Here is a 23,348-nt window from a genome sequence, read left to right as displayed (position 1 = left end):
CTGGATCAGAGGAAAAAAATGTTTAGAATTGCTGGTGCGTAGAATAAGATAAAGAGGAAGAGTAAGGAATACTATAAATAAAATTAAACACCGGATGACGTCAATGCGGGTAAGCTAGGCCATCGACCAAGTCAGTATTTAGTTATGGCATTAATTAAAAGTTGGTTACATATTATGAAATTCGAAACTATATTTCCGTTATTGAAAAAAAATGTGTATAGTGCCAAGTAACATAACGAAGAAAGTAATGTTTTGAGTGTTATATATTTATCTATATGGCTCTGTAGTATTGTGTTTGTTGTATTCTGTTGCGGTTTTCTTGATTTATATGTGTTCTGTTTGTGTTTCTATATGTTTTTGTATTTTTGTGGTTTTACTGTTATTGTTCTGTATTTTTGGGCTGCACAACAATGGCGACCCCATTTTTGTTACTCTTCTAGGCTCAAACGGATTCTGTTCCTCTGTATATGAAAGCGGACGGAATTTTGACGAACGAGGCATATAGTAAAAAAAACTTGACTTGATCGCCATAGTTTAATACAAATAAAGTGTTTATTATCTAAATTAAAAATATTTTTAAAATATTATATAAGGTTATATAAAACAAATTTCATTTCAGAAATGATATTTTTTTATTAAAGTCTAGTGGAATAAGCAATGTCAAAGAATATGTAACATTCTTCAAAAATATTTTGAAAGTTTACAAATTACTTCCCTTAATAGATAACAAAAATATTTCTTCCCTTTAAAAAACATTAAAGCGGTGAAAAATACTTTTGTTTGTTTTGTTTGTTTAAAAAAAATAATTATATAATTAGTATGGATTGATAAAGTGCAATGTGGTAGGTAAAACACGGATATTTTAAATACTGCCTTTTGTTTATTTTATTTTAACGCTGAACGTACTGTTTACTAATTATAGTTTTTAATCAAAAACAGTTTAAAAACCGATCCTAATTATCCTCTGTTTACTTTTATCTGTCGGTTTGCAGACAAGCTTGGGGTATTATAGTAGTTTACTCAATTCGAATATTCTTAAATAAATATATTATAAATTTAATAAATTGTCCCTCAAACCCTGGGATGATTTGGGCACTACAGTTGATTTTCTCATATTTGGCTATCTTTCTTAAAGTTATTCTGTAAAAAGCATCCCAATTCGTATCTTCGTGTCCTCAATCCTATAATATTTTTTTGCAATTTTCTCTACGTGCATCGTACCCTGCATTATTGTTTTTGGTGGGCCTTTGGCTCGCGTGACGTGCCGTTACCATCTCAGTTTCTTTAGCTTCAATATGCTTAATATCTTCTCAAAGAGATCAATCACACATCATTGATCCATTCATCGAAGTTGTTATACTTATTTGAATAAGTATATTTATTTGAATAAAATCGTGTATGATTTAAAAAAAAGTTAAATGAGCCTTTTGAATAATTTCGAGACTATTCTCGGTTTAGTCCAATCGAGCAAAACCATGTACATTATCCAGGCTGGTAATTTGGCTTTCGGCAGTCATCTTATTTGCACAAACAGGCATTTTGAAACTGGTTGGTCTTCCTTGTTAAAATGAAACAAATGCAACATTTATTAACAGAATAAATGTGCTATTTTGCTTCAGTGATGCCTTCTTAAAAATAACATTTAATAATGTAAAACGTAGGCCTATCTAACTCTTGAAACTAAAATAAAAAGCATTTGGTCGAAAGAAAATGTCAGCCGCCGGGTGCTCGTCATACGTCAACAACATGTCACACTACATTTGAAGCACACCCACATATACCATTACATATTAATTTTATTTCTTTCGTCTTCTTGTTCAAACAGATCTGAGAGACACCATGAGGGTGAGAAGTAAAGTCATGTAAATATCTCCCTTTTATCTCGTATAATTATTCGACATTTGTGTATAAGATGAGATGCATTGTGGGTTGTTTCTGACTCAGTGGCTGTAGGGCAGCTGAGTGTTTTGTTCGAGCAGGTGAGTTGGTTGTCACAAGTTTGTAACTTTTTGGTTGACGTCCTATCTACCTTCAATCATGATATTTTACGCATTAGTTTTCGCAACAAGCTGGTTCAGGTCTTCAAGTTATGGGACCAGTCAAGTTATTGTATTTACTTTTATCATTTAAGGTTGCAAATCAGGCTATAGTATTTCAACAGTTACTGCTTCTACCTTATTTGTTTAGGGCCGTATTTTGGTATACTAAAGTTTAGTGTTTGCGCCTAGATAGTTCAATTTTTTATCTTAGATTGTGGTAGCTTACAAGTATTGTTAACAATGTTAACATTCAAAATAGACATGTTTGTTGCATTAACGTGTAGTCTATGTGCCCTATACCGTCATCTACTGTCTAGCTATAAAAATTACATATTTAAATCAATAATGTACTTAACATTTTTCAAGTTAATATTAAAATATAAAACTTACTAACAACTTAACGGTTGTACTATTTGATAAACATTAACGTATTTTTGAAGTTTCTTATTTGATACCTAAATTTGAACATTTATGTGAGGATGCAATGCTGTATCTTTATAATCTCGCGTCTCTTTTTGTGCAGGTTACAATGATTTTCCTGCACCTTTTGACGATCTCCGCCATTCTCGGGTCGCTGGAGGCTAAAGCATGCACCAGCCTACCCCCCGGGCTTTTGAGACTTGTCAAAGGCGCCGACCTGGCGAGGCTTGACCTGTTACCTTTGGAACCCAAAAGCGATTCGGGGCTAGTGTCTCAGGTTTTGGCTCTCACCTGTGACGATGAAAATCAATGGAAGAGTGCAAAGGGCAAGGTTTACGACCTACCTGATCAGGTAGGCCTATGTTGAGAAAGAAAAAAAAATTATTTTTACTTTACTCAATTATGAACTTGACGCATTATTGCCGTGAATGATTTCTAACCTCGATGTATTTTTACTTTTACTCTTTATTCACTTAGGTCTGGCAAATAACATCAGTCCCTGGTGGGTACATGTCTTCTGAGGTGACCACACTGACAACCACCACCCAGGTACGAGACTCTCTGAGTGCAAGTGTTGGGGTAGAGGGCGAGTCCGGCCAGTTTGCCTTCTCCACAAGTGTCTCTTTCAACCTAATGCAAAGCTCTATCACAAACAGCTCCAGCGTTTTGTCTGTAGTCACGGCGTTTTCCGGAGCTGTCAGAATAGACGTCAACCCGCCACAAAATCTGCAGCTAGACGCCGCGCCACAAAAATACATTGACACCAATCTGACCGGTTCGTTTGAGAGCAACCCTGATGCTTACTATAAGTTTATTAAAACCTACGGTACGCATTACTTCTCAAGAGGTAATTTTGGGGGTTATATTAAAATGGTATGCGAAACAAAAAGCGATTATTTCGCCACGACTTCCGAAACCTCGATAGAGACAAATGCTCAAGCGTCATACAATGAAATGATCGCCCAAGCTGGGACCTCCACACCGCTGAGTTCAAAGGTTGATTCAACCTATAAAAATAACACCAAAACTTCGATCAAGTTCTATGGTGGTGACACTGCATTGATAGCTAAAGAGGGTTTAGGAAAATGGCAGCCATCCGTAGAAGACAATCCTTGGTTATACTCTGGCAAGCTAAAACCCATCAGCGATTTGATAAAAAATGCCACAAAGAAAGCAGAAATGATAAAAGCTGTTGAGTTCTATATGTTAAAAAATCAACTTGACTCTTTGGAGGCTCAGATGATTGGGACTAAGGCGAAGTCGGATAATTCGATGATTAACCAACTGTTGGGTGATGTCCAGTTACAAAAGAAAAAGCAGTTTCCTTCATCACTCACTGTACGCGCATTAACACTTAATTTTGCTGAGTACTGCACGATTCCGGTTTGGTTTCAAAAGGCCAAACTGTGTATGACCTGGAAGGGAACAAAAGACGCGGCTCAGTGTGGTGGTCCTGGCGTCCCAGCACAGATCTGTGCCCAAGTCAACAACATGACGCAGTGGTACCTTGACAACACGGACAGCAGACAGGGGGGTTGTAATATGTCATGGGGACTATTGGCATCCGGCTTTGCTGGTTTTTTTGACAATATAAGGATTTGTTATCAGTTCTCCGCTGAAAACGACCCAGCTCAGTGTGGTAATGCTATAGGAGGCCAGTTCTGCTCTCCAGCTACAAACAGCTTCACGACGCCTTACTTTGATGATACGGCCGGACGCAAAGGTGGATGCAAGCTGCAATGGATGCTCAAAGCACCAACGAGCGTAGCTCCGATTTGGATGCAGGCTGTTCAGCTGTGTTTCAAGTGGGAAGCTGATGGTGACGCAGCTCAGTGTGGAGGCGGAGCTGCCAATAGCCAGTGTGTGAGCGTCAACCAGTGGACAAAGTTCTACACCGATACCACAGACGACCGTAAAGGGGGCTGCAAGATGAGCTGGGGATTGAAGTCCGGCTTCTAATACCAAGAGAAAAAAAACTGTAGCCTTTAAAGAAGACAGACAAATCAACAAATCATATTTTTTTGTAAACAAAATTCTAGTTTATAACGCAAACATTCGCCAAGCAAGAAATTATTCGAAAACGTACTTTATTTAGGTGTAAATTCAAATAAAAGAAAACATTATTTGAGAAAATAAATCTAATTGCTAAAATTCCAATGCTTTTTTTTTGTTTTATGCTGTTCTGTTTACATTTGATTTATCAGATAAATTGCAGTTTCTGACATTCTTTGACGCTTTATTGCCAGTAACCCGTCAAGGAGAGAAAACTTCGAACTCGAAGTATCTCTTCATTGCAAAGGCCAAAGGGAAAAATTGTATAGAATGGGTATACTTATTTTAAGATTTGTGCTAGAATACACTGAAAATATTTGACTGATAACTTACGTAAAACGAACCAAATTTGAGGAGTACGACTTAAAATTCAATCGTTTAATAGTTTTACCTTTCCAAAAAAAAAGCAATCTTTCCGTATTTAAAATTGAAGTCATTGAAGCCAATGTACATTTAAAGATTGTATACATTGTTTTTTTTTTTTAATTCGAGCCTTACCAACTCAAGCGATGTTGCCAGCTGTTAGACCTGTGACTATTCACCAGCTTGTTTAAAAATGGGTTTATTTTGGTCGAAAGGTGACATACTATCTAGGAATAGGGCGCCGAACTCGTGACTTCCAAATTATTAATCACGGGCTCTACCGCTAGACATTATGTTTCAAATGCTTCTTGTCTTAATTATCAACCCAACAAATTCAGAATGAATCTGAATGTACTTCATTCTCAACTATAATCCCGAAAGTTTGAGGACATGAATTATTTTACCTTGGTCTTAAATACTCACCTGAAAAATTTCAGGATATAATAGAATGGACCTAGGTCTAAACTACCCACCACACATATCTTGATAATACAGAATGGACCTTGGGGGTCATCTATAAATGTCGTCACGCTTTTTTAACGATTTTTACTCCCCCACCTCCCCTCCGTAACACATCGTCACAAAAAGCCAGCCCCCCCCCCCTAAAATGAATATATATATATATATATATATATATATATATATATATATATATATATATATATATATATATATATATATATATATATATATACTAGCGTACCCGACCCCCGCGCATTGCCGCGGGAATAGAAGAAAGTTTGACGAAATATATTTGGATTTTACCAACGCGTTATCAATTATAATTATATGTTCTTAGACGCGTGACTTTCTTTTCTAACTCCCTAAAGTTTCATGGAACTCGGATGAACCTTATCCGAGTTTTAATTTTTATATACAGTGTATAGAGAACAAAAATCGCTCCCCCCGGGGGGCGCCGCCCTTGCAATATTAAACAATATTTTTTTTGCAAAACCTTACCATTGAGTGATCTAATCATCTCCCCAAAGTTTCATGGTACACGGATGAACGGTGTGAAACCGAAATTTTATAAACCGTATATAGAGAAAAATCGCACCCTTCCGTGGCGCCGCCCTTGCGAAATTAAAAATGATTTTTTACAGAACCCTTCCCTAGAGTTTTATAATTATATATATATATATATATATATATATATATATATATATATATATATATATATATATATATATATATAAAATAATATATATATATATGTATATATATATATATATATATATATATATATATATATATATATATATATATATATATATATATATATATATATATATATATATATATATATACTATGCATACTGCCTAGCTTTGCTTAGGTTTTCAAAAACATTTGAGAATTTGAATATTTAATTATCTAGTGACGGTTGAGGTGTGGAGTGCTTAAATGTAAACAGTAATGCTAATTTTAGAGAAAATGTTTTTTTTTTTTAAATACTTTTATTTGCAATTAAAACAAGTACATCAACATCAAATTTTTTAACATAATTTTGAACACCAAATGAAAACGAAAGGTTTTGCAAATGTACATAATGAATATTTACATGATGTCATGTATTTGATTATAAAAAAAAATTGCAAAGGATGACAGTAAAAGGGGTGAAGGTCAAATGAAAGTGTCAGAAGTCTGGGTGGGGAGAGGAAAGGAAATTTTTCAGAGAGGGTCAATGGGACAGTGAAGCATTTTCTATGTAGGGAAACAACTTAAGTTGACTAGTTGAAAGGGTGTTGTAGTGGTCGCATTGAGTTTTCAAAAGGTTGCAGTGTGAAAGATGAGGGGAAAGAGACAAGATTTAGAACTTTAAATAAGTTCTGGATATTGATGTTGCGGTGGGTGGTGGGGTCGTTGGAACAGTTAAAGGGATTGTGGGGTTATCATGTCTGGGGGTAAAGTGGATAGAGGGGGAGAGAGGAGGGGGTAGATTTTTTTTTATTTCTATTTTTATTAATTCAATTGTTTTAAACATTTAAATCAGTAATAATAATATATTTGATAGATTTTACATAGCATCAAAGACATGAACAGTGAACATCAATTGCATATATAATAATCAAAGGGAAAAAATGAAATGGCATAAGAACTAGATTAAAATAAGGTGTGCAAACTAGGTTTCTCTTCACTGCTTAGTTTAGTGTGCTGCGGAGTCAAAAGTTCACACTGTAGCCACCCATGGACAGAAATAGAAACGACTGTGGGAGAAGTGTCTTTGTAATCACGTACTGACCTATCATTCCAAAACTTTCCATGACATAAAATTGACCCTTGGCAATGAGGGCACGCTACCTTGAAATGTCCGCCAGTCCGGTTGAGTGGGGGGGGGGGGGTGTGTGTATGTGTTGGGGGGGGGGGGGGGTTGAGGTGGGTATCTCTTTCTACCATTCAGGTTGTGCATTTTAAAACCCGGTAAACAGAAGACTGTTCTAATGTTAATTTACTTTGGGGGCTGATCGAGTGATGTTTGGCTTGAGACTGTCTAAATTAAAATTAATACTTTATTTATTTCTTTCCTGTATATTTCTTTTTTTTTCTCAGTTAAGTGAGAGTTCCCAGTCTATGTCTTAGCTTTTCTTGAATTATTTCTTTTAACTCGATGTCCGTGTATTTTGTGAAAAAATATCTGACTTTATTCCTAATTTGCCATATAGTCGATCTATAAATAGCCATTGCTACTAGTCTGTTTTCGTCTTCTGTTCTTTGTCTAGTCGTGTTAATTAAATTAAGTGTGATTGCTTTATTTGTTGTGGCTGTTTGATTGGTGGTGTTTAATATTTTCGCAAGTGTTTGCTTTGTTTTCTGTACTAATATACAATCTAAATATGTGTTTCTCAGTTTCTTGTATATTTTGTTTACACGTTTGACATGTTATTTTAACATTTTGATTTGACTTTGTATTTCGTGAAACTGGAGTTGTGTTAAAAACCAGTCTGTATGCTATTTCCCTTTCTTTTGGTGTAATGCGTTTATTATGTAGGTTTCTAAAGGTATCTTTAATGTCTATTATATTGTGTTCCCTGGCCCAACTAATTCTCGTGTATAAGGGTGTCGCTTGCAGAGTTTCTTCCAGGCATCTCTTCGGGGGGGGGGGGGGGCGAAGCGTATGCAAGTATTTTCTTGCCTACCATGTTTGGAATGTACAGTCCTTTAATCGAGTTGTCCTGTCTAATGTTTTCTAGTAGGGGTTCTAAGCTTAGGATGTATAGTAGGGGAGATAAAGGACAACCTTGTCTAACTGATTTCTGTATGTGAAAAGCGCTTGTAACACTGTTGTTTATTAATAAATGACTATGTGCATTGTTATATATTATTTTTATCCATGTTTTAAAATAGTGTCCTAGGTTGTAAGCATCTATTGTTTTTATTAACCATGTATGATCTACTCTGTCGAACGCTTTCTGTTGGTCGATGCTAAGAATCGCTAGTTGTGTGTCTTTCTGCGTGCTATAATGTATGATGTCTCTGATTAAGTGCGTGTGGTTGTGTATGTTTCTACCTGGTATGCTATACTGCTGATCGGGGTGTATTAATTTAGAAATGAAGGGTTCGAGTTTCTTAACTAAAGTTTTTGTCAATATTTTATAATCACTGTTAAGTAAAGATATAGGTCTGTAATTTATAATTTTTGTCCTGTCCGTATCATTTTTGGGAATGAGTGTTATATATGCCCTGTTAAAATCTGTAGCACAATCCTCTCTTTCATGTATGTCCTGAAATGTAGCGTGTAAAAGGAGTATTAAGTCATTTTTGAAGGTTTTATAAAATTCATTGGTTAGTCCGTCTGGTCCTGGAGCTTTATTTAGTTTTAGTCCGTCTATAGCCTTGGATATTTCCTCTTTAGTAATTGGCGCGTTGATTTTGGAACAGTCATTGTTGTCTAGACTTGTTGTGTACTTAAGATAATGTTCTTGTATTTCATAGTCTGTATCTTCCTTATTGAAGAGGTTTTGATAGTATAAAGTAAACTGACGTTATATACTTTCCAGGTCATTTGTTATAGTCCCGTCGTCATCTGTTATGCTACATATCTGTTTACTGTTGCAGTGTATTTTTTCCAAAATTGTGTTGTAATGGGAGGGGTCTTCGTTGCCTATCATGTCTATTCATCTGTTATGCTACATATCTGTTTACTGTTGCAGTGTATTTTTTCCAAAATTGTGTTGTAATGGGAGGGGTCTTCGTTGCCTATCATGTCTATTCTACTACGTATTAGCGCTCCCTTGTGTCTATGTGTTTGTATTTTGTTTAATTCTGATTCTACTTTTTCAATTTTGTCCTGCGATGCATTATGACTGATTAACGTATCTAGTTGTCTGTCTAGTAGTTCTTCCATAATTTTCCTATCTGTGTTTATTTGCCTGGCTATTTTGATAGAGTATTCCCGTACCATATATTTAAAATCTTCCCAGAGCTCTAGTGCATGTGTGTTTGATGCTCTCTGTGTGAATTCTGATGCTAGCTTCCTTATTTCTGTGATGTATTCGCTATTTTCTAGAAGCGTGTTGTTGAGTTTCCAATATGCATTCTTTGTTCTGTGAGTGGGGTTAATTTGTATTTGAGCAATAACTATTTTGTGGTCTGTAAATGTAAGTGTCTGAGCGAGGTGTTTTATTTTGTTTACCGTTATGCTTTCATGAGCATATATTCTGTCTAGCCTAGCTGCGCTATGATGTGTTCTGCTGTAGTGCGTTGTTTCAGTGAAATTTAGTGTATTCTTGTAGGTGTCTTTTAAGCTTGTCGTTTTTATTATATTGTTTAATGTATTAATTTGTTCTTTATCGTGTTTTAGACTTTTCGTTTTCCTGTCATTTTGTCCTATTAGGTCTGTATCATCAATGACCATATTAAAATCACCTGCTAAAAGTATCGTCTTGTTTTTGTATTCGGTATTTATAAGTTCATTAAGCGTGTGGTAGAAATGTTTTTGTTCTTGTCAATGTGTTGGGGCGTATATATTGATGATTGTTATTTCTGTTTTGTCAATATCCAATGTGATGCATGCTATCCTGCCCTGTTTATCCGTGTATGTACTTTTAATTTTGTGTTTGTCTGATGTACAAAGTATACTGGTTCCTCTGCAGTTGGAACCAGTACTGTGCAGTGAGTTTTTAATACCGATATATGCATCTAGTTTATTTGCCTCTTCTGTAGTTCCAATGTTAGTTTCCTGTAAAAGTAAGATGTCAATAGTGTGTTTATTTATTATGTTGTTTATATAATGTGTTTTGTCCCTAGCCCCCCTGATGTTCAATGTTGCCAGAGTTAGCATGAATTATTTGGGGTTTTCTTTCGAACATCTGTTTCTGGAGGGCTGGATGGTGGTGGTCTTTTAACGCCAAACTTCCAGCCGCTGGTTTGGTATCCCGTTGGGCCCTGGTCACGGCCCTTTGAGGTGGCTTTACTGTAGGTAATTGTTTTTTACTTGAACTGATTGCTTGACTATATGACAGTTGACCTGATACCTTTGTTGCTGATATACTTTGTGAGCTTTTAATTTCCTTTAGCGGTTTCGTTATGTTTTCTGAACTAGTGTTATCTTGAAGAATATCATTTATTGTTTCGTCGACTGCCTCCAAATTTTCTTGATCCCCATCTTTTTGAGACCCTGTTACTATGGAATTTCTGGTCGCCATTGTCTCCATGGCTTCGAAAATGTTGTTGCTGTTTTTTGTTGTTTAAAGTCCATTTTCAGAGAAAATTTTGGAAAGTTCGAAATCTATGACTGAAATGGAATTAGAACTACAGAGGTTCCGTGAATAGTATATCTCATAACTTATATGACATTGACTTTTAAAATTAATTAACTAATTCGATTAGGATACGTACCTTAATTAAAGACTTAATTTTTTACTGAAACAAATGCTATACTTCGTCATTTTCTGTTTATGTTTAAAATAGTATACACTTGTTTGAAAAATAATTATTTTAAAAAAGTTATCTCCCTTGAAAATTGAACGAATAAAGTATTTCTTTGTTTACTTTTTTTACAAACAATTGTTTATAAGAAAATACAATATCTGGACATATCTAACAAACCTTGGGGTTTTATCGACGGGAATAATGTTTTTTGTTATCCTCCGGGGTCGGTCTACGACCTCACAAAATATTAGGGCGATCTGTTGTCAATTTATTTATAGATATCTCATAAAATGAGAATTTCACTCGCGGTCACTTTTTAGCCCTCGTCGAGTGCTTTGCGTCTGACCAAGAGGTTTTCCATACGGCCTAGTCATCTTTATAAATGCATGCAAAAAAATGGCCAGATAAATAGAGGATGAGTATCCTAAATTTTATGTTGAAAAATTATCCTGTTTTTCCCATAACATACAAAGATTATATAGGGAAATACAACTGGTCAGTTTTGACCCCTTTACGAAGTTTTCCCAGATATGCCGAGTTTTTTCTGACACCCCCAGTCGATCTCCTACCACCTCACAAAATTTCAATGGGGGTCACCGGACGAAAGTTTTTTTTTCGTAATATAGCCCATATAAGGCGCCGGACAGTCGAGGTCAGTATTGACCCCCTCTCCGTGGACTTTTCGACCAACCCCAAGCCCCAAGGCACCATCGTGCCAAATTTGATATATATATATATATATATATATATATATATATATATATATATATATATATATATATATGCGTCAATGTGTGTGAGTGTAAGTGTGTGTGTGTGTTTGTGTGTGTGCGTGTGTATCTGAATATGAGTTTTTTTTTGGTTGGCAATAAATTTTCTCGGTAGTGCTAACTTGTAAAGTAGACCAAACGAAAATGTGTTTTTAATACTCTGGAGGTCGCGTATCGCTTGGATTTTCTGAAATGAGATGGCCACTTGAAATGGTTTTGAAACATGTGTATTAGACAATTCGTTTGTACAAGCAAAGAAATAGCAACAGTAAGAACAAAATTACAATTGTATAAAACATATAGAAACAAAATCATAGCACAACTATAACTTTAAAAAAAAAACCACCATACCAGAATACAACAAACACAATGCTACAAAACCATTAAGAAACAAAACCATATTACACAAAACACTACTTTCTTCGTTATGTTACGTAACACGATACTAAATTTTTCAATAAGGTAAATATAATTTCATATTGGACAATATGTGACCAACTTAATTAATGCGTTAACTTAATATTTACTCGGTGGATGGCATAGCAATTCCCGCATTGACGTCATCAGTAGATTAATTTTATTCAAAGTGCCCCCCATTATCTTCCTCTTGATCGTGTTCTACGTACCAGCAACTCCTAACATTTTTTCTTTAATCCAGTTTTTTTTTCTAGCCCGTTGGCTTAGTCTTTACTCATACATTCTTTTCTCAAAATAAAAATAACATATGTTACTTTAAATGAATAAATTATCGTAACCTGGGCATTTTGCCAAGTTTTCGAAATGATGTCTACATTTAACCTTAAGTTTTAAATATATTTGAAATAAAATACTATTGTTAAATTATCATATACAGATCTACTCAATGCTAACACCATTTAATAGTTATAAATAACTTAAATAAATAAGATCTTGTAAACCAACAAATACATAAACAGCTTGTTTAAAATTTAGTTTAATTTAAATACATGACTAAAACTTTTTTAGGGAAAGCACTTCTGGTGAATAATTAAACTTTCAACATTTAAATTCACCCACGTTGTGAAATGAATGATGAAAGAAAAGTATTTAATATTCACCTCACAGATCATCCACTTGGAGAATACAATGAATTTAGATCTTACGATAAACTAGATTAAGGCCATTATTTCATTCTGTCGGAGCAAAAGTATATCTAGAATCTAGGGCAATCTAGGCACAACCAACATTTGTTAAAAACAAAAACTATAAAAACGCAATAAATAATTGAGTTTCTTAACGAAATTATTTCAGGACTTTAAAGTTTATATCTATTTCTATGAAGTAGAGAGTGGTCGATGTTCATTTGTTCCTTACACCAATTAGATCGGGTATTAGCAGGAAAGTATTAGACGATATGCTCTTGAAAAAATTTGCTGATCACTCTCATTCTAACGGAAACCATTATGGCTCAATAATCGTATCAAAGTGACCGAAAGGTGACCTACACTGATAACGGCCCTATTTAATAAACTTTACATTTTTTTAAGTGCCAGAATTCGATCGACCACTTGCAGATGCCACAAAATACTTGAAATTTGTGATAAGATAACTCTGGTGACGTAGACACGTGAAAATACCAGATTTTCAAAAATCTCACAATATGTGGTTAAAAATTAAATTATTTTATCGCTTAATTTTGTGTATAAAGAGATGAAACGGAACATTTAATTTACCCCGTTCTTTGACTACAAACATAAATAACGGAAAAAACATTTTCGTAAAAAAATACTTTAAGCCGTTTTTAATTAGGTGTGAAAATTGAGAAAAATTGACGAGTCTGACAGCTCAATTTTACAAATTTTAAATGGATATAACTGCGTCTGGCATTTAAGCTTTTAATTCCCGCCTTTCTTTAAGAATACTAGAAATAAACACTATACAAAATTTGGATAAAATATTCCCTTAATAATTATACTTTACTATTTAAAATAGGTGTAAAAATGATTTAATAATCACTAATATTTAATTTTTTGAATGATAGCTGATGTAAACAAAACAAAAATGTCACAGATTAACATTAAGCTCATGATTTCGTTTGAAGTGCAATAAAGCATTACTGTGTTCTTTTTAACACTGCTATTCAGTATTTAATTAATGAAGAACTCAAGAGAGATAAAAATGCAAACCGTTTTTACCTACAGTCTACGATGGTTGAATATATCTAGAATACTAACAACAAAAAAAAAACTGCTAATATCATACCAGTTAACCATGGACAACTGTTAGTCATCCATATATAACATCATGTCTGTCACTTATCTTCACAAAACATTTTCGTGAACAACAGCTGACCAGGCTGTTAGTGTCATCGCGTCTAGCTATTTATCATCAAAGTTGAACATATCTCGAAACTATGAACGAAATCGCTGCATAGGTAGTTGGTAAAAAATGAGTTACAAGATTTGAAACAAACCTCACAAAAAACAACAACAGATATTGTGTATTAAATAGAAGTTTGTAATAAAACATATATTAAAATACATTTCTAATAGCAAGCTTTAAAATGCACTGAAAAAGAAGATAATAAAAATTATTTGTTTTCTTTCATAAACGCTTTTGTCTTTCATGAAATTATTTACTTATTTTAGTAAACCAAAGCTTCTATGAAAGAATGCAAATATGTTTTTGTCGTATTTTCACATTGTGATAATTGATTGACAATATTTACCACAAACCCACAAACAAACAAACGTTCCGAACTAAATATAAAGAGTGTAAATGTGTGTTTCTTTACAGAATGGCGACAGTTGTACGGTCAATAAATTCCCCCTCTTACTGACGTGGTCTCAGGTGAAGTTGATGCATTACCACTATCTTACGCTTCTGTTTGAACCGGCTCCCACACACAAATTTAGCTCAAAATTTTATTCCTACGTTTTCTTTGTTGAAAGAGATCTAAGATATACCAGCAGTAGCTGGTAATGAAAAGATGTTAATATATGTTCTCTCATCTCGAATAATTAGGCTAAAACTATATTGTATTTATGACTTAGAACTTTTTTTTTTTCTTTGACACTCAGCGGTTGCACGTCACCTAGGTAAAACCATTGATCAGGTAGGTGATTAAGCTAGTGGGAATTTTCTCTTGTTGCCGGTTTGCCTAAAAATAAAGCTTAGATTATGTATGCAGTGGCGTAGTAAGTGTAAAGTAAACGATGGATAAAAGCCAGCCTCTCACCTCGACCCCGTACCAACCTAATAAAATATCTAAATAAAGTCTACCAGCATGTTCATTGTTTTAAAATTTGGAATTATCCCAAACATCAAAATTTGAACGAACCCGCCAACGCCAATGGTTTAATATACTTTTTTTTTTAAATTTGGTATATAGTTTATAATAAAAAAAACATGCAATAGCAATTTTTTTAAAAAAGGTACTTTCAAACTAGTAACTAAGTTCAAAGTCTTGATTTGTTTGAACAAAAGGCAATGCGTTGTAAATTTATGAATAGTTATTCATTTTGTTTTGATTTTTGTGAATAATTATTAACGTTTAAAAAGTTATAAAAATGCTAACGTGTTTAGAAAAAACTTCAAATTCTTATAATGAAAATAATATATAATAATTTGTCAAGCCATCTTATTAAACAACAAGATTTTTCACTGATAGCTAAATATCTAGTCGTATACGCATTAAAATTTAGAATATTTTAAAATATTTGCCTTATTTCCATAAGAGCAAAAGTGTACAACATATTGCGTATTTTTTTATTGACGTTGTTGGCGGTGTGGGTGACGCCTCTGGTGTCTGGTAAAGCCTGACTCAACCTACCACCCGGTCTGGCGAAGATTTTCAGGGGCGTGGACATGGCCAAACTTGACCTGTTGCCCATAGAGATTGTGGGTGACGACGGTATTCTGTAACCAGTCTTCCCCCTGACATGTGACGATAAACGCGAGTGGAAGGATGCTAAAGGCAAAAAGTATGAATTACCAGGAGATTTTTCCGTCTCCGTTAGCAACACTTACAAGAAAATGCAGACCTCTATCACAAACGGCTCCAGGTATTTATCTGAAGTTACGTCATTTGCCGGAGCTTCCCGAATGGACGTCGTTCCTCCGGCCGATCTTGAGCTGGACAGTTATCCTAAGGAATATGTTGACAAAAAACTGAACGTGACATTTGAAAGTAACCCCGATATCTACTACAAGTTTATTGAGATTTACGGTACGCACTACTGGTCCAGGGCCAACTTTGGTGGTTATGTCAAGATGGTATGCGAGACAACGAAAGAGTATTTTAAGTCCTCTACGCAGACTGAAATAGAGTCCAATGCGACATTCTTTGTTATGGTTAGAGGGGGTGGGGGAACGGGAAAATGAAGCGCCAGTCAAAGCTATACATCTCTATACTACTAAAACTCAAGTATGTTTACATGTTTGAATATTTTTTTTTTGTTTTTTTTTTGTTTGTCTGATTGGCTACTGCAGAAAATCTGCACTATGTGGAGAGCTGTAAAATAGTATGTAGGTGGAGAACAATTTTTGTTTTCAGACAGACTGTTAATCACAAATTTATTAAAAGGCGTTAATTAATTTATTGAATTATTCATTGGTAGATTAACTACATTAATTTTAAAAGTTTCTAACAATGGCTTTACTTTGATGGAATAGTGACGTCACATGATTTGTTTACTTTTGAGTACAATCAATGGCGGCTCCAATACAATATTTCGTGGCCTATTCAGAACTTTAACGCGTTATAAAGCTAATTTTCTGTCGGCTATAACTTAAACAATACGACCGTTTGCTATATTTATTACGTTTCAACACTTATATCAATTTTCAACTGTCTTTTTCATTTAATTTTACAATAAATTTCTCTTTCGAAGGAAGAAAAAGTTATGAATCTAGATATCTAGATCTAGGTCACTAGACTTAACTATTTCAGGCTTTAAATATTTTATATAAATCTTATTTTAGCTTCAATGATCATCTTATTCGAGAATGCATAGGATTTAAACTTCTGATTTATCTATCTTAATTTCTAGATCTAGATCTATTTTCTAAAATTTAGGTCTAATCTAGATCTAGACTAAACGTAAATTTTAAATCTAGAACCTAGAATCTATAAACCAAACTATTTCAGGGCTTAATTATTTTATATAAATCTATGTTTGTTTAGTTGTGGAATATGCTAATTTGGAAAAGCTCGATCTAGGACCTATTTACGTAACTTAATATTCATACGCGGAATCTATACCGCTAATTTTGCAAAAATAGACTTAAATAGACGTAAATTCTAGATCTAGCTCTATCTAGATTTACTAAACTATTTCAGGCCTTAATATTTTACTTTATATAAATCTTTGTTTGTTTAGCTATGGAATAGGCTAATTTGGGATAATATTAAATTTGAAATGCTCGATCTAGGGCCTATTTGCATAACTTAAGTTTCATACAAGGATTCTATACCGCTAAATTTGCCCTCCCCCCCTCACCTCCCTCACCCCGAGATGTCTAGAAGAAACTCTGTTCGGTGTTTTAAAAGACAAAACATGTCTAAGTTGGGGGGGGGGGGGGACACTGGGCAGGTAAAGTAGAGTTGACCTGTTTTTGTGATCTCAGCATCTAAAGAGATAGTGTTGTCAGACCCATGCTCAGCCGAAATAGATAATAATAAAAGACAAAAACGTCTGAGGTGTGACATATATTTGAATGTGGGTTCTGTTTTTTTTGTGACGATAAGTAACAGACGTGATGTTTTTTATGGATGACCCCCGAAACCCACAGTTATTCAAGGGATGACGGGTAGTCTAGTCTAATACTAAAACATCAATCAAATTTTATGGAGGAGATCCAAACGTCCTTGCTAAAGACGGCTTCGCTAAATGGCAACCTACTGTTGACAGCGACCCTTGGTTGTTTTATGGGAGACTGAAAACCATCAGCGATTTGTTTAAGAATGCCACAAAGAAAGCCGAAATGGTAAAAGCTGTTAAGAATTATCTGATCAAAAACTACATCCTAGAATAGAAAAGTCTCCTTTTTGCAGCTAAAGCCAGATCAGATAACGGCATGGTCAACCAGCTTCTGGCGGATGTAGTAGTGTTAAAGAAAACTACGTTCCCTACAGATTATGTAGTGGAAGTCAAAGCACTAAAAATAGCAAAGCTTTTTTCAACCCCAACACGGTTTCTAAAAGCAAAACTGTGCATGGATTGGAAGGGAACTAAAGACGTGGCACAATGCGGTTGTCCCGACGTCCCAGCTCATATTTATGCCCAAGTCAACAATATGACGCAGTGGTACCTTGACAACACCGTCAGCAGACAGGGGGGTTGTAATATAACATGAGGAATTTTGTCATCCGGCTATGCAGGATTTTTTTGAAAATGTAAGGATTTTTTATCAAATTTCCGCTGAAAACGACCCAGCTCAGTGCGGTAATGCTATAGGAGGCCAGTTCTGCTCTCCAGCTACAAACAGCTTCACGACGCCTTACTTTGATGATACGGCCGGACGCAAAGGTGGATGCAAGCTGCAATGGATGCTCAAAGCACCAACGAGCGTAGCGCCGATTTGGATGCAGGCTGTTCAGCTGTGTTTCAAGTGGGAAGCTGATGGAGACGCACCTCAATGCGGTGGCGGAACTTCAAATATCCAATGCGTGGAAACCAATCAATGGACAAAGTACTACACGGACTACACAGACGACCGTAAAGGGGACTACAAGATGAGCTGGGGCTTGATATCAGCTTCATGAAGCCAAGATAAAAAAAATCAGATCTCACTTAATGTAAAAAATGTTTCACTGATGTAAACATTTTGGAAAATAAAAGCATCACAAAGGTTTTATCTGTTTCATTTTCATTCATTGTTTTTCGGGCATTAGGACCGTTGTTAAAATACAGGCTCGATCGAATTGTAGAACATTTTACTGCCCCCCAGAAAGTTATATATTTGGACACAGTCCTCTTTATGGTCCTATGTTATGTCTGCTGCTCTTTCAGTATCCACATTAAAAACTATTCTTTAACTGTTTCATTTCAATCTTACGTAAATGTTGTAATAATTACAAATCTGGTCCTCATTTACACACACACACACACACACACACACATATATATATATATATATATATATATATATATATATATATATATATATATATATATATATATATATATTTTAAACATTCAATAATATTCATGATTGTGAAGGTAAATTATTTTCAATAGCAAAAGAATGTTTTTTGGATCAAATAGATTCAACCGCATACCATTTTAAAATGTGTGAATTTTCACTCCAAGCATGTGACTTTTTGACCCCGCACTGGGGTAAAATGTCACAATTCTAAATAACCATTTTGCAAGTCTGTTATTGGCATACCGTGAGCAGCTATTCCAAACGGCTCTGCACACAGTTATTTGAAATGGAGAACTAGTATCTAGTGCATTGGCATTGTTAAAGGTTCACATTTCTTGTCTCCAGATCCAAAAAAGTGAAATTTGTGACTTTTCACCCCCTCCTCCACTACACCTTAGTGTGGTTAGCGCACTTATGAAAAAAAAAAACTTTATATGATTTAAAATCCATCGATTAATAATAAAATCACGCTTTCTTTGACCAGAGTTTCTTCCAGCCATCTTTTAAGTAAATCATGTTTTCTATCACATTTCTTGTAAAAACAAAAACAAGTAAACGTAAATAAAACCGAAGATACTGGTATTATATTTATATCTTTTTTTTATTATGTGTAGGAAATAAGTTCCAACAACATAACATACATACATTTTACATTGAAAATAAAAAAGAGCAGACTAGTAAGAATATTAAATCCAATCAGGGTTTGTATCGGAAAATTAGTACTGTATTACGGAAATAAGGCTATCCTTATTTTGAGAAATAGCAAACTACTACTTCCAGTCAACAGAAAGTTCTTAAATTTTGACAGAATCAAGAGAATAAGTAAGTGTACCTATGAATAAATTTAACGGTATTTAAATTATCGGTATTTTGTAAACATAACTGAAACGGCACTAAAGTTAATATTACAAGCACACAGACACACAGTCACACATACACATAGACAAAATTGTAAAACTATGTGTACGACTCGTGGATTTATTAAACGTGGACATTTTTTTCCCGGTTACTATAGTTTCATGTTCGAAATTTCTAAAAGAGAAGGTTTTCTTTACTGGCAGGTAAATTTTGGGAATATTTCAGCCAAGACACAGGTAACACCTCCCAAAATAATATTTCAGATGGACCTGATCCCAGCACCCCATCCCTCTTCTCAATGCTTCCTACTGTAAACCACCCTTTTTTTTAAAACTGCTTTCAGGCACAAAATGAGATGCATATTTTATGCATTTCGTTTCTTTGTTCAAGCAGATCAAGAGATACCAGCAGTACTTTGTAACGAAAACATTTGCATTTTTTCTCGCAAGGCAAAACCACAATTATTGTATTTGAAACTTGCAGTTTTGTGGCTTTCTTGCGCATTCGGTGGCTGCAAGTCAACTGGGTAGCAACCACGGAACAAGTAGGTGAGTAAGATAGTGGTAGCACATTCTTTACCGTCTTTGTTTTATTTTTAGGAAATACAATAGATTATCCTTAGTTTAACCTTTGTAAAACTCTATTGTTTTCAATAACAATACTTCCCCTATACTTCCTATTCGAGTTATTTCTTATAATAAGCTTTAATATATGTATACATTAAAAAGAAGAAACATGCTTGTTATATAATCAATATTCACGAATAAATAAAGATAAATATAAAGAGAAGCGTGGGTCTCTCTATAGTTATTTAAAAAAGAGGTGCACTTTTATTTATTTAGAGAAAAAAATAATTTTATTTTAGCTCATATATATGAGCTAAAATCGAATGCATTATTATTTATTTCCGAATAATTATATAAAATTGAGCTAAATTTTATTCTGTTTGAAATATTTAAAATTGTATTCTCGAAATAAAAACTAATTTATCTAATGTTTTACAAAACTCTAGAAAATGGTATTAAAATTTAAGTAGCTTTCTTTCACTTTTCTCCATACATTTCTACATTTCTATACCAGCAAGCTGAATGATTATTATAATATGTTCGCAGGATGATAAATTATCTTTTATTGACGTTGTTGTCGGTGTGGGTGACGCCTCTGGTGTATGGTAAAGTCTGCCTCAACCTACCACCCGGTCTGGCAAAGATTATCAGGGGCGTGGACATGGCCAAACTTGACCTGTTGCCCGTGGAGATTGTGGGTGACGACGGTATTATGAAACCAGTTTTCCCCCTGACCTGTGACGATGAACGCGAGTGGAAGGATGCTAAAGGCAAAAAGTATGAGTTGCCAGATCAGGTTTGTAAAATAAACACAATTTAAAAAAATAATATAAAGTAATTATACAGTAATAAAAAGTAGTACAGTTCCATTTCGGAACTGTCGGGCCACTGTCAGGTGAAATACAATTCACCTGTTTTTGTGACCTTGGCATATAAAGGGACAGAGTGCTCAGCACTATCCCCAGCCGTCTTTACTTTCCCAAACGTGCGACAGGTACCCATCAGAGTTGGGTGGACTCAGGGACGTGCTCATAATTTAGGTAGGAAACCGACCTCCCAAAATTCAGGTTACCAGACAAACGTTGTGTAAATATTGTAATGTTTTTATTTAAAAGATAAAAATATAATGAAGTAATATTTTATTTGGTATATTATTGTTTGTACTCTACTTCAAGTATTTTACATTTTTTTAATATAAAATCATACATACTGATAGAAAATTAAGCTATAAACTAAATATCTACATATTCGTTACATCTGATTGTTAAGCTTACCTTAAATATATCACATTATAATATAATGTACATTAGCAATAATTATTTTGTATTTTGTCGATCATTTTATACAGAGATTTAACGAAATTTTTACAGTAAAGTATTTTGGGTAAAGTATAAACGGGCGTCGAATAATCGTAACAAATTCTGATTCCAATTTTTAAAAAACAGATTTGGCAGATCACTACGGTGCCCGGGGGGTACACGACGTCTGAGGTGAGCACTAGCACGTCATACAGCGACGTACGTTCACATTTGGCCAGCAGTGTTAGCGTAGACGCCGCCATTGGAGATTTCTCCTTCTCTATCAGCAACACGTACAAGAAAATGCAGACCTCTATCACAAACGGCTCCAGGTATTTATCGGAAGTTACGTCATTTGCCGGAGCTTCCCGAATGGACGTCGTTCCTCCGGCCGATTTGGAGCTAGACAGTTATCCTAAGGAATATGTTGACAAAAAACTGAACGTGACATTTGAAAGTAACCCCGATATCTACTACAAGTTTATTGAGATTTACGGTACGCACTACTGGTCCAGGGCCAACTTTGGTGGTTATGTCAAGATGGTTTGCGAGACAACGAAAGAATACTTTGAGTCCTCTACGCAGACTGAAATCGAGGCCAATGCTCAGGCGACATTCGTTGTTATGGTGGGAGGGGGTGGGGGAACGGGGAAAGGAAGCGCCAGTCAAAGCTACACTTCTAATACCAAAACATCAATCAAGTTTTACGGAGGAGACCCAAACGTTCTCGCTAAAGACGGCTTCGCTAAATGGCAACCCACTGTTGACAGCGACCCCTGGTTGTTCTCTGGGAGACTAAAACCCATCAGCGATTTGTTCAAAAACGCCACAAAGAAAGCCGAAATGGTTAAAGCTGTTAAGAATTATCTGATCAAAAACTATATCTTAGAGCAAGAACGTCTCGTTCTTGCGGCTAAAGCCAGGTCCGATAATAATATCGTAAACCAACTTCTAGCAGACGTTTTACAGCTTAAGAAAGCTGCTTTCCCTGTAGAATGGGATGTTACCGTCCAGGGGATGCGGATCGCCAAGTACTTTTCAACCCCAACATGGTTTTTGAAGAGCAAACTTTGTATGATCTGGAAGGGAACAAAAGACGCAGCACAGTGCGGTGGTTCTGGTGTCCCAGCTCAGATCTGTGCCCAAACCAACAACATGACGCAGTGGTACCTTGACAACACTGACAGCAGACAGGGGGGCTGTAAGATGCAATGGGGAATACTGTCATCTGGTTATGAGGGTTTTTTTGAATCGATAAGTATCTGTTATGAGTTTGCTGCTGAGAACGATATTGCACAATGCGGCGGGCTCGCCGGTAGAAGCTACTGCTCTCCCACTATAAACAACTTCACGACCGAATACTTAGACGATACAGCCGGACGTAAAGGAGGATGCAAGATGCGATGGATGCTGAAAGTGCCGACGAGCGTAGCGCCGATATGGATGCAGGCTGTTCAGCTGTGTTTCAAGTGGGAAGCTGATGGTGACGCAGCTCAGTGCGGTGGCGGAGCTGAAAATTCCCAATGCGTGAATTCAAATCAGTGGACCAAGTTTTACACGGACACCACCGATGATAGGAAGGGCGGCTGTAAGATGAGTTGGGGCCTCAAGTCCGCTTAAAGGTGCCAAGACGATAGTCAAATCTCTTTCAATGCTGTCACTGTTTAAAGGTCTTTAACACCAAGTAACTGTCAGCGTGTTATTTAGAAAAATTATTCAGAAAAATAAAACTATCTAAGAATTGTATGTCTTTTATTTTGATTCACCGTTCGCAAAATTTGGCACATCTTTCTGTAATGTGAGCACTATGCGTTAATGTTTGCATTTAAATGTGAGTTTATGTTCGGCGTAATCGTTTACGTTTTCGTTTGTGTTTTGTTTGTGTATATTTTTGCGTTTGTTTTTCTTTTGTGTTTGCTTTTGTGTTTGCGTTTGCGTTTGCGTTTGTGTTTTGTTTTGCGTTTGATTTTGATTTTGTGTTTGTGTTTGCGTTTTCGTTTTCGTTT

General features: G+C 35.3%; 2 protein-coding genes across 2 annotated transcripts; both read left to right on the top strand.

Moving 5' to 3' along the window:
• The first annotated feature begins 1,953 nt into the window (after window positions 1–1,953).
• Window positions 1,954–4,564, top strand: LOC131943576 (perivitellin-2 67 kDa subunit-like). Its single transcript, XM_059303781.1, has 3 exons — window positions 1,954–1,979; window positions 2,563–2,811; window positions 2,937–4,564. The coding sequence occupies exons 2-3, from the start codon at window positions 2,569–2,571 to the stop codon at window positions 4,416–4,418; spliced, it is 1,725 nt and encodes a 574-aa protein (XP_059159764.1). The 5' UTR covers window positions 1,954–1,979; window positions 2,563–2,568; the 3' UTR covers window positions 4,419–4,564.
• A 16,032-nt stretch (window positions 4,565–20,596) lies between these two features.
• LOC131943579 (perivitellin-2 67 kDa subunit-like) lies at window positions 20,597–23,033 on the top strand. Its single transcript, XM_059303789.1, has 2 exons — window positions 20,597–20,840; window positions 21,490–23,033. Exons 1-2 carry the CDS (start codon window positions 20,706–20,708, stop codon window positions 22,960–22,962), a joined length of 1,608 nt encoding a protein of 535 aa, XP_059159772.1. The 5' UTR covers window positions 20,597–20,705; the 3' UTR covers window positions 22,963–23,033.
• Window positions 23,034–23,348: the final 315 nt, after the last annotated feature.

This window comes from Physella acuta, unplaced genomic scaffold, assembly GCF_028476545.2.
Source record: "Physella acuta isolate Inbredline_101_S28 unplaced genomic scaffold, ASM2847654v3 ptg000462l, whole genome shotgun sequence".
Taxonomy (NCBI): Eukaryota; Metazoa; Mollusca; class Gastropoda; family Physidae; genus Physella; species Physella acuta.
Note: the sequence above shows the minus strand (reverse complement) of the source record. Positions and strands in the feature narration are given on the sequence as shown.